The 12038-nt window shown below is 52.9% G+C and overlaps 1 protein-coding gene across 1 annotated transcript; it reads left to right on the forward strand.

Annotated features, from left to right (window-relative positions):
• The first annotated feature begins 1655 nt into the window (after nucleotides 1-1655).
• Nucleotides 1656-11927, forward strand: S1PR4 (sphingosine-1-phosphate receptor 4). Its single transcript, XM_025182177.3, has 2 exons — nucleotides 1656-1802; nucleotides 3227-11927. The coding sequence occupies exon 2, from the start codon at nucleotides 3353-3355 to the stop codon at nucleotides 4577-4579; it is 1227 nt and encodes a 408-aa protein (XP_025037962.1). The 5' UTR covers nucleotides 1656-1802; nucleotides 3227-3352; the 3' UTR covers nucleotides 4580-11927.
• The last annotated feature ends 111 nt before the right edge of the window (nucleotides 11928-12038 follow it).

The raw sequence follows: 12038 nt of genomic DNA on the forward strand, positions 1-12038 counted from the left end.
CCAATCCAGGACTTCTCATGAGCATCTTTACTACCGCCCTTCTCACCCACAAATTTTAAATCTGTACATTTTGATGACACTGTTTCCCTTGTGAGGATTTATTCTCAGTTGTTTCTTAAGCCTCTCCATGCTGGAAGAAGCAGGTGGAAATGGCGCCTCCTAGTGCCAAGTTATCATGCCGTGGCTGACATGCTGCTCAAGACCAGGGTGGCTTGTGTGAAGCAGAAGCAGCTAAGTGGGTCCCCAGGAGTCTTTGTTTGGCTGGGGTGCAAGGGGGGTTTCCCTTCTCTGGAGTGCAGGGGTCCAGGCCACACAGCTGAGGCAGCGATTGAGAATATTGAAATGCAAATCAATCCATATAGAGCAAGCAGCATGAGAAAGACGCAGCTGAATTCAACCTGTGGGCTTGCAGAAAGCCCCAGAAGAAGTGAAAGATCCCTGATGGGACAGCCCCTTCCACGCACCCTTGGCAGCCGGAGGTCCTGTCCCCTGTGGTGTGCTGTGTATGGGAACAACGTTGCCATTGTTTTCAGAGTGGATGGGTTCCTGGGAACTGCTGGCAGGTTCATGGCTTGGCAGGAAAGGAGTCCTTCTGGGAAGAGCTCCCTTAGCACACAGGGAGAGGTGCCTCTGTTTGCCTTAAGGGAGGCTGGAGGCACCTGCCAGGGCCTTTCAGCATGTGGCCTGCCCCTCAGCCCTAGCAGGGTTGGCAGAGTAATTGCCAGCACCATTCTCTTGCCTCCTGCCGGGGTGCTGCGCTTCTCTGCAATGGGACTGCTCTGCCAGGATGCCTGACTCTTGATATCCCCTTTACTGTCGGGGCCTCCGGGCCCTAGTTCTGTAGGTCAGGGACCCCCAGCCCCAGGCCACTTACTACTTATGATGAGCTTGATTCTGCACTGCTCTGGTACAGCTTCCCATATGGGACGCCTCGACTGCTTAAGAGAGAGTGATGCTCACAGCAGGGCACTCCCCTGATGGGAGGAGAGGCCCTTGCTGGGCTGGGATGCTGATGGCTTTCAGCCCATTCAGAGAGCCTCCACCTCTCCCAGCCCATGCACAGGCCGCAGCTGCCCCTCTCCATGTCCCCCTCCAAATCCAAGTAAGGTGATTTCACTAGCTGCCCTGCCCCATGCTTGACCCCCTCCTGACTCCCATAGGGAGTCACTACAGATCGGGGGAGCAGGGTTGGTGCATTGTGTGGAGTGGGAGGGCTGTGGGTTGGCAGAAGGGCCATGTGGGTGCCCACGAGCAGCAGGAAGGGGGTGCAGAGAACCAGGCAGGGCGCTGGACATGGAACTTTGACCCTGCAGCAGGGAGAACTGCATGTTCCCCTTGCACACCGTGATGTCTTCTGCTGGGAGTGAATCTCTGCCAACAGCCTCTTCTCCTTGCTCCATTCCTTGCAGTGAGTGGCCCTTGCTGGCCAAGCAGGGACTCTGTTGTTCTTTGTGGGGGGACCAGCTAACTCTGCGAGCCCCGCATGTCATGAAGAGCTCCAGAATCACTAGCATCAAGCCTGCTAGCAGAGAGGCTGCTTCTGCCGTGAACTTGAAGGTGCCCTCAATTGTTTTGAGCTTTCTCCACCCACCTCTCAGCTGCGTTGGGTGGGTCCATCCTGCTAAACTGTGGTTAATTCTCAGCGTGTTGCAACTTCCCCTTTTTTTGATAAGTGCTGCTAGGTACAAGTGTCACTCGCCCCGCACAAGCAGCCCTAACTGCTACCTCTGCCAGGACCTCATGCTGAGAAGTAGCATAGGGTACAGCCTCCCACCTTCACGCACCGGGCCACAGAGCTTCAGGTGAGTCCAGCCAGAGTGTAAGGGGCACAGTGGGTGGTGTGAGGTGGAGGGTTGCTCCCAATACAGACCTTCCTGGGTAGGGACAGCAGGTCAGTTATTAACATCAGCATTGCCACATGGCCAGGGTTGCTGAGATTTATTCCTGGCATAGCTCCTTGTGTGACCTTGGGCGAGCCACAGCCCCGCCTGTTCCTCAGTTTCCCCGTCTGTCAAAGGGACTGATGTTACTTGAGTTACCGTTTTGAGATGCGTGAGATCCTCAGCTGGAAGGGACAATGCCAAAGTGAAGTACTAGTAGCTTGGTTTTCCCACAGACTTTGGGTCCAGCCAGAGCAGGTGCCCAGGGCTAGCGTGCCTGGGAAGGGCAGTGTGCATGCACTTGTCCATGTGCAAAGAAGCAGGTTGGGCCAAGCACCCCAGAAGTGAGCTAATGTAGCTGAGACCAGAGACTGGACCTGAAGGGTGCCAGGAGAGGGTCTGGGCACTGGTGGTCAAGGGCACAGGAGATTTCTAACTGTCAGGGGGGTGAAACACTGGAATAAGTTGCCTAGGAGGTTGTGGAATCCCCATCTCTGAGATATTGAAAAGCAGGCTGGACAGACGCCTCTCAGGGATGGTCTAGACGGTGCTGGGTCCTGCTGTGAGGGCGGGGGGCTGGACTCGCCGACTCTCGAGGCCCCTGCCAGTTCTCGTGATCTATGATCAGGGAATGAGCGGGCCATGCCAGCAAGGCCAGGCAATGGCACAGAAAGCTTGGATCCAAGGCAGAGGTCTTTGTGTTGGCTCAGGAATGGTAGTGTCCCCCCATCAGGACCATAGAGAGTCTTCATTGGGCCCTGGGGGGAGCCGGCTCCTGGCCCTCCAAAGCGGCAGGGTCTCAGATGGAAGGGTGGGACTGGGACAAGCCTGCCCAGCCATCCCGTCAGCACCACTGGGGCTGCAAGGTGTGGGCTACTGAGGGCTCCAGTGGGGATGTTTTAGGGGCCCAGAGCTCCAGCTGCTGGAGAGGGAGTGGGGGCGCAGCTGGGAGCCCCAGACCTTTTTAAATTACTGGGCCCTGGGACAGCTGCCCCCTTTTCTCTCCTCCTGTCCCCCATCCCCATGGCTAAGGAGCTTTCACTCAGCCTAGAGCTTACACCATCCAGTCAGGTTAGTGCTAGTCCCCACCAAGTCAGCTGTGGGAGAAGAAAGGCCAGGCCATTGCTACACTCCTGTTCCAGCTGAGTGTTCCCATTTCCCCATGAACAGGGTGAGGGGAACCCAGCCCTCACTGCTGAGAAATGATTTCAGCTGAACTGGGCAGTGGCGATGCTCTCACTCACACAGGAAAACCTCTTGAACAACAGGAAGCCTTCACTATCATGCCCATACAACTGTGAGCATTTCAAAACCACTCACGTTTGCTCCTCTCCGCTCTCTTGCAGAATCACGGGCTGCCGGGAGGAAAGCTGGTCCCGATCACTGTGCCTGGGGCTGCCTCCTGTCCTGTCTACAGGCCTTCCCTAGCTCCAGGCTCTGCTCTTCCTCGGCACTTGCTGGCTCCTCAAAGGATGTTTGCTCCAGGGCTGAGCCACTGGTTCGCTCCCTCTCTCCCTCCCTTCCTGACTGAGAGCCCGAAGGCCAGTGTTAGCCTGTTGTACAGTGTGGATTCCTGTCTGCAGTTGGCTGCTGGGCGGAACACCAACCTCATCCTACAGCACTACAACTATACCGGGAAGCTAAGCAGCCGGCGGCCCCAGCAGGATGGGATGGGCCTTCTCAAGGTGGTCTTCATCACCATCAGCTGCCTCATTGTGGTGGAGAACCTCCTGGTGCTGCTGGCCATTGTGAGGAGCCTGCGGGCACGGCGGTGGGTCTACTCCTGCATCGCCAGCATCACGGTGAGCGACCTGCTGGCCGGCGTGGCCTATGTCTGCAACCTCTGCCTGTCGGGCAGCAGGACCTTCCACCTGACGCCCGAGCTGTGGTTCCTGCGGGAGGGCGTACTCTTCATCGCCCTGGCCGCCTCCACCTTCAGCCTGCTGGTGACGGCAGTGGAGCGCTACAGCACCATGGTGAGGCCTATCGCCGAGAACGAGGCCAGCAAGACCTTACGCCTGCGCAGCCTCATCGTCTCCTGCTGGGCCCTGGCTATCCTCATTGGGATGCTGCCCCTGCTGGGCTGGAACTGCCTGTGTGACTTCCCCAGCTGCTCCACACTGCTGCCCCTCTACTCGAAGAAATACATCCTCTTCTGTGTGGTCATGTTCAGTATGATCCTGCTGGGCATCATCGGTCTCTATGCCTCCATCTACCACCTGGTACGGGCCAGCTCCCAGCAGGCCATCACCCGACACAGCCGCAAGAGATCCCTGCGGCTGCTCAAGACTGTCCTGATGATTCTGGGAGCCTTCATCATCTGCTGGAGTCCGCTCTTTGCCTTGCTGCTCCTAGATGTCTTCTGCGAGTCCCCGGCCTGCAAGCACCTGCAGGGCATGAACTGGGCCCTGGCACTGGCCGTGCTCAACTCAGCCATCAACCCGATCATCTACTCCTTCCGCAGCCCGGAGGTGCGCCGGGCCGTGGTCTGCTTCCTCTGCTGTTGCTGCATCCGTCTCGGGATCCGGGGACCTGGGGACTGTTTGATCATTGCCGACATCAACTCGGGATCCTCTACCGAGAGCTCCCTGCGAATCCGAGAGAGCTTCCGCAGCTCCGTGGCCCTCAACGCCCGGGCCCGGCCTCGGGAGCCTCTCTCCAGCAACTCCAGCATGATGAGCAACCTTCCCAGTAACTGAGGGGGCCTGCTCCTGGGGACTTGCTATCACAGCTTGGGACTGGCTGTCAGGAATAAGGCCCAGCAGCTGCACCTGCTCGGGCTTCTCATAGGCTTATGGGAACAGCTGGGCGGCGTTAGTCCGCCTCAGACTGCCCTACCTGAAGAAGCTAGTAGCAGAAATTATGCTGGCTGCTCAAAACATTTACCATGACCACAGTAATGTCTTGTCCCTGCTTCTGCCCAACCTCCCTCTCTCACTCACTCCAGATGGCTTAGCTCTGGCTCTGGCTCTGGCTCTGACTCTGGTTCCAATCCCGAGATCTGACTCCTTCTGTGACCCTTAGTTCTGGCCACTGACTCCAGCTGCTCTAACCACTAGGAAGAGCCACCACTGTTCCCACTAACCTTTCCCATCCATGTGTGGAATAAATTTTATGTGCACTGAGGCATGTGTGATGTGCACCATCTGGAGAAACACCATGCTAGCTGTGCGAGGTCTGCTAATCAGCTGGACAGCATTTGAATCTCTCCTGAGCAGCAGCACAAACGCACAGTTTACAGGGAACACTGATGGCCATTGGCCACCCATCTGGGGAACTTGCTTTGAGAAGATGTGGGGGTTTAAGAGATGCCTGTGGAGAACTATTTGTGGTTAGAGCTGGTGCTGGGGGGAGTCTGACACCCCCAGACGTGGGTTCAGCACAGTGCTAGCCTGACCCAGCTGCTGAGTGCAACTGTGGCAAAGTCACTCCTCGTCCCATGCGTGTGCTCTGGTGTGTCAGGTGCCGGCTGGGCCATTCTTTCAGTGTGTCAGGGGTGTGCATGCAGCAGTTGGTAGGACGCTGCTTCTGGGTGCATGTTGTGCCCACAGCTCTGGGGCGGACATGCTGGAGGTGCGGATGCATAAAGCGCAGGAGCAAAGTGCAGCTTGCTTGGTCACAGACTGGCGAGCAGTGACTCCCCCTCCCTGTGATGCAGCTTAGCTGATGGACCGTGGGCACTCTGCTGCTGGGGAGACAAGCTGTGCAGCGATTCCTGGCTGATGGAACCCCACAGCCAGAGCCCAGGCACCAGGCACCAGGCAGGGCAGCTGAATGGAACGTAGCAGCCACCTAGGTGCAGCCCTAGATTCATGGCAGGCAGCCAGTAAATCTAGGAGGGTCAACCACCCCTGGCAGGGGCATAGCTGAAGCTACTGGCCTGACTCCATTCCAGTGGGCCTGGTGCTGTGCCAGGCATCTGGTGCATGCGTCACAGCCCTGGCAACAGTGACTTACAGGCCTGCTGTGTCTCCGTCCCACGGCATACGGTGTCTCTGCAGTTAGGGGCCTGGCAACATTGTAGGCTGCCTGGGCAGCCCACCATGAATCCCAAGCCTGCTGCATTTGTGTGCAAAGCTGGCTGGCAGCAGTAACAGCCCTGGCACAGAACCAGGGTAGGAGTGGGGGATGGTGCGTCTGTCACTGTAAAAGTCCTGCCTGGGGCATGTGCATTTAGAGAGGTCGGGCATTCATCCAGCACACCTGCCAGCCTGCACTGCTCAGCTAGACCTGAGGGGAGAACTAGCTCTGAGCACAGTGGAGGAGCTCGAGGGATGGGCAGGGCCCTTTCCCCCTGGAGTTCAGTGGGCTTTGGATCGGGCCCTTAGGGACGCGGCTCCATTTCCCCTTCCTCTCCAACCTGGTATGGAAATGACAGTGAATGCAATGCTGCCTCTTTCCAGGAACCTTTTGCAAACAAGGTTTTGCAACATGCCACTTACAAGACGTGGTGCGATAACTGAGAGCTGAGTCTGTAGCACCATCGCATCCTGGAGAGCGAGAGCGAGAGAGTGTGTGGCCCAGATCTTGTGATCCCTTGTGTAGGGCAAGGATTCCCAAGAAATAGAGAGCTATGCTGGACCCAATCCTTGAGGTCTTTACTCCCCTCTCAATAGGAATTTGCCTGTAAGAAGATGATTTCCCCAGGTAATGTATTTGATCTCCCAATAGGCCAGTCCCCAAGCTACCAAGTGGAAAAGGAGGCTCTAGGTCACTGCTTGGGATAGTAGGAGTCAGGGTGGTTGGGTTCTAACATACAACCCTTGAGCCATATAACCCTCTTCCCTTATAACAGTGAGGAAGCTGGAGACTGCATTAGCTTCACTGCTGCCTGGGTGTCTTGAATAGCCCACTGAAAGTGGCCTATTGCTAGTGTTCCCTCTCATTTTTTCCACCCACGTGTGGAATAAATTTTGTTCTGTGCACCAAGGCAAGTGCACCGCCGATAGAACACAGACTCCTGGCTTTGGGCACTCTGCTAATCAGCTTGGCAGCACCCGAATCTCTCCTGGGTATTCAGCTTACAGGGAACACTGCCTACTGGTGCTTTCTACTCCTGTGCTGTCTCTGACCATTTGCCTGTCACTTAGGCCTCTAGCCTTGATGGTTAAGCCAGGGCCTTGCTGGGAATGGCATGGGACAGGTGGTGCCACGTGGACACAGCATGATGGGATGGTGCTAGCAGAGGGTGGCAAGACTAAGCAGTGTAGCAGCAAAGGGTGGGCATGTGGAATCACTCTGCATGGGAACAGCAGAGCCCTTGTGGGGGGGTCTGCAGCAGGAATACCACCATGCTGGACAGGTGGGGTGGCTGTAATAGATGCATTGCAGTGCTGAATGGGTGGGCAGGGCTGCATGGTTATCCAAAGCAGGGGGCGATGCTGGAAAGGGGCAGTTGGTGGCTGGGTTTCAGGGAGCTTTGGCAGTGCGTGATGGATGTGCCAGGGGTATCGCTGGGTTTGCTTCAGTGCAGTAGCCTTGTGGGTGGAGATGTTGGCTGTGCTTCAGAGATGCTGGCTGGCTGCAGCAGGGGTCTGCTGTGCCAAGCAGACATACTGAGGGGCACCACAGGAGTGCACTCCCCCTTTGTTTGCAGCTGAGCAAGGTGGTGCTGGTGATACTGATGTGGGGGAAAGGGTTCTGGGGTAGGAAAGCAAAGCTGTTGGGTGGGCAGAGAGCTCTGCTCTGCATCACTCCAGCAAAGCAAGGTGGAACTGTGCCTTCTTGTAGCTACTACAAGAAGCAATGTGATGCAGGGGGGGGGGGGTGCGCGTTTCTTTGGGGGAGAACTCTCTTTCTTACTTTCCATTCCCTGTTGCAAATGAAAGAGGAACCAGCTACCCTTGTTCAACCAAACAGGCTGAGAGCATCTCCACTGCCAAAGAAGGACAAGCTCTTGGTGAACATTGCTGTAGTGTGAAAAGTAAGGGCTCCTCTTTGCATGTGACTTGACACACCGCGGCTCTCAAGAGACTCCAGCTGGGCTGAGCCGCCTCTAGCAAAAGAGGTGCAGGGTTTGTAAATCCACTTCTTCTGCAATAAACCTTTTGACAAGAAAGTCACCTGTTGGCAACGCCTCCTTCCATTTTCCTCCCATCAGCTGAGCAGCACATCCCACTGGACAGATCTGATGTACTAGGGAAGTGAATTCCTGTGATACCTTCGGCAAGTCATTGGAAGAGGGAGGGGAATCTTTCCAAAGAGTTTCTGGGCATATTTTCATGGAGGGGCTGGGTTTTCAGACCCCCCCCAGTAGCTCTTTTAGGCTCCCCCCATGATGTCTATGGGCAGGTTTTTCAAAGAGTCTGATGCTCAACTTGCTTTTGAAAATTTGGTCACTTATTTTGGTGCCTAAATGAGAGCTGAACCCATCTGAAAATTACATCCTCCAGAGGCTCTCTTCTGAAACACTTAGCATCATCAGTTTAGGCCAATACTGAGCCCTTTGGGAAACACCCTCCTGATTCAATTTGGGCCTCAGTTTCCCATTGGTAAAATGGGGGATCATACAGCTTCCTTTCTCCCACCCTTATTTGTCTTCTCTATTTAGGCTGCAAGCTGCTTTTGGCAGCAACTACCCCATTGCTCAGTGGAATGGGGCTGTGATCTCCTTTGGCATCTAGAGGTGCTACAGCTCTCGCTCTTGCAGTGACACTGTCAAGATGCAGAACTTGAAGGAGATACCCCACCTTTCCCTAATGTCTTTCATCTGAGGCATTAGTTAAGCCTCACATACTCCCTGGGCAGCAGGGATGTATCAAACTCCATTTTACAGAGAAAGTGAAGCAGAGAGAGGTGTGCGAGTTTAAAGTTACAGATAGACTGAGTGGCAGGGCTGGGACTGGAACTCAGGACTCCTGACTAACTATTAGATGAGACAGCCTCTCAAGGGACAAATCCCCCCAGTGCCCAAGGCTATAGAAGGGCCAGGGATTATCCTATTTCTAACACTGAGCTGGGAAAGCTTTTGGATCTGGTCCTGAGCTAATACAATGTTCCCAGCCAACCCACCTAAAATCACCCGTTTCTGGATTCTCAGACAAACTTGGAGCTCTGGAAAGGGTCATCAAGGCCTAGGGAGTATACCGGGAAATCTGGGGTGGTTTGACAGCTTTGTGTGCAAACCGGATGACGCCTGAGGGCCCCGCAAGTTTAACTTTGAGGAACCAGAACCTGAAATTCCAAGGGGGTAGTAAGGCCACTAACATGGCGGCAATGCCATTCCCACCCCACATCCCTTCAGGTGCTGCTCAGCTCTGGCTTTTGGCTAGGAGTCAAACAGGTTGCGTGGGTTGCCAGGGCAGGAGAGGAACCTCTGTGGAATCCATACATCTGAGGAAGTGGGTCTGGCCCACGAAAGCTCATCATCTAATAAACCATCTTGTTAGTCTTTAAAGTGCTACATAGTCCTGCATTTTGATCCTATTTCTAGGCATGTGGAAGAATGAAAATAGAGGCTCAATGGCCTTTGGTGCCCCCTTGTGGGTTTGGGTAAGAATCACTGAACTATGGGGTTGGAAGGGACCATGACAAGTCAGAACCTCCATCCCTCTGTGTCGAGGCTGGACAGAGTACATGTAGATCATTCCTGACAAATGTTTGTCCAACTTGCTCTTAAAAACCTCCCATGACAGGGACTCCACAGCCATCCTGGTCCAGAGCTTAACCACCCTGAGAGTTAGAAACCTTTTCCTGAGATCTCACCTAAATCTGCCTTGCAGCAAATTAAGCTCATCATCTAATAAAGCATCTTGTTAGTCTTTAAAGTGCTACATAGTCCTGTATTTTGTTTCAGTAAGTAAATAGTTCAAATAATTACAAGAGGCTGATAAGAACAATTAGCACCTGAATTGTTAGGTTGGTTGGTTAAGTCATTAGGATATGGAAGATAGTGTGCTAGCCAAGAATTAAACTTGTGAATGAAGTTAAGTTCTAACCCTACTCTGTGTATTTGGCTTGTTGAATTGGCCTGAAACAAAATGGTGACTTGGAGATACATTAATGAGTGTCCAGGCAGATTAAAGTGTTCTCCAACAGGTTTTTGTGTATTGCCTTTTTGGCTATCTGATATGTGTCCATTAATTCTTTTCCGTAGCGTAGAGACTGTCCAGTTTGGTCAATATACATTGCAGAGGGGCATTGCTGGCATAGATCACGTTAGTGGATGAGTAGTTAAATGAGCCTCTGATTTGATGGCTGATGTGGTTGGGTCCCGTGACGAAAGTGCTGGTGTAGATGTATGGGCAGAGTTGGCACTGGGGCTGATTGCAGGGGTGGATTCCTGGATGATTATGATGGAGGTGTGTTGCATGGCCAATTCCGCTAATGACTTAGCACCTCCATTGTTAGGTTGGTTGGTTAATTGTTCTTATCTGCCTCTTGTAACTATTTGAACTATCTACTCACTCTCTCTTTTTTCTTCCCCTTCTTTTTCCTTCTCCCCCTCTCTTGCCTTCCCTTATTTATTCTTGGATCTGGACTTCTAATACTCCTGTCATCTGAAGAAGTGGGTTTTGCCCATGAAAGTTCATGATACCAGCTACATGTTTTGTTACTTAGCTACTAGACTATTTGTTGTTTTTTAAGTTTTTCCAGATTATTATGTTATCTACCACTATCTTAGACTCCCTCCTCTTTAAAATGGGGACTTCTCACAGATGGTGTGAACAACATTCATTAAAGGGGACAAGTCTTGAGTTTTTGAGGTAGACAAATTACCATTGTCTTCCATCTTGGCTAAGAATTAATAACTAGTGATCTGTTTTGTTTTGTTAATCAGGTTATATTAGTGGCTTGGATGCCAGGAGGAAATTGAGGCAAAATATCTCTTGATTACTCAAGGGACTGATAAAAATCAGCTGTCTGAATAAAACTGGTCTGTCTCAGGGTTTTCTAGTTAATACCCAATTTTTTTGGTCAGTAGTTCAAAGGAGGGGAGCAAAATGATCCTTAGTCTGTTTTAGGAATACTCTTTAGGCAGATGGCAGTTTACTAACAGTGTTTTCTTTCACAGATTTCGCTGTATATAACTTCCATAAATTCTCATATGCACAAATGCCTAAATAGGAGATGGGATGAGTAAGGGGAATTGGGAGACAGAGCCCTTCCGCCTTGGGACACTGGCCCAGCTTGTAAGCGGACATCCCTGTCACCTGATGGCTGTTTGCAGCTTGTGTGATATGCATATTTGTTGGGTACTACGGTGGTGGATTGATGCCCTGTTACTAAAAACAGGCTTCCACTAATTGGTCCTCAGAGTAAATATCCAGGAAATATCCATGTGGACTAATGGCTCACCTGTGGCCCTGGAGCTGGTCTCTAAGAACAAGAGATGAAGTATATTGATAGACAGGCCATTTGCCCAGTTTCAAATGGGACTGTTCTGCCATTTGTAGCCCATCTGGTACTCAGCCAAAACTGGCTGTGGTTTTATCCACTGTCAGATGAGGAAGCTCCATACTGAAGCACATGCCTAGGTCAGCTGGGACCTCACATATGCCATCTGAGTGAGGAATCAGCAGAACTGTCCTCAAAAGAGCACCCTTCCTGTCCAGCATGACTCCCACACATACCCAGAGGGGATGGGGTCAGACTGGGATGTTTCTGGAGGTTCTAGAAAGTGTGAGTGGCTACCCTACCTAGTGGCAGCAGGATGGTGCTTTGGGCATGTGACTGAGATGCTGCACCACACTCCTGAATATCATAAGTTTAACAATCTTGCTCTGGCAGACCATCTCTGGTTAACCCCCTCCCCCTGTTAGGGCAGCCAAATGGGGACGGAGGAGATGCTACTGGCCACATCACTCTCTCTTGTGCTGTTGGCTGTGAAACTGTGAAGGTAGCTTCACTAGCTGAGCTGTGGGGGTGAGGGGACAATAACTGTATGAACATTGTGTAGAAAAGGGAGTCAGAGGACTACAGCCCCTAGCAGCCTTTGCAATTGAGCCTGGAAATACTACACCTCCCAACAGCCTGTGCAGCTGTCTGCAACCACTACAGCTCCCAGCAGCCTTTGCAATAGAGCCTGGACATACTACACCTCCCAACAGCCTGTGCAGCTGTCTGCAACCACTACAGCTCCCAGCAGCCTTTGCAATTGAGCCTGGATGCACTACGACTCCCAGCAGCCCCTGCGGCGAGGCCCCTTGGCAGAGTTCC

This window comes from Pelodiscus sinensis, chromosome 32 (assembly GCF_052426305.1).
Source record: "Pelodiscus sinensis isolate ZL-2025 chromosome 32, ASM5242630v1, whole genome shotgun sequence".
Taxonomy (NCBI): Eukaryota; Metazoa; Chordata; order Testudines; family Trionychidae; genus Pelodiscus; species Pelodiscus sinensis.

Coding starts and splice junctions, on each gene's coding strand:
- S1PR4 (XM_025182177.3), top strand. CDS start 3,353: ATGTTTGCTCCAGGGCTGAGCCACTGGTTCGCTCCCTCTCTCCCTCCC.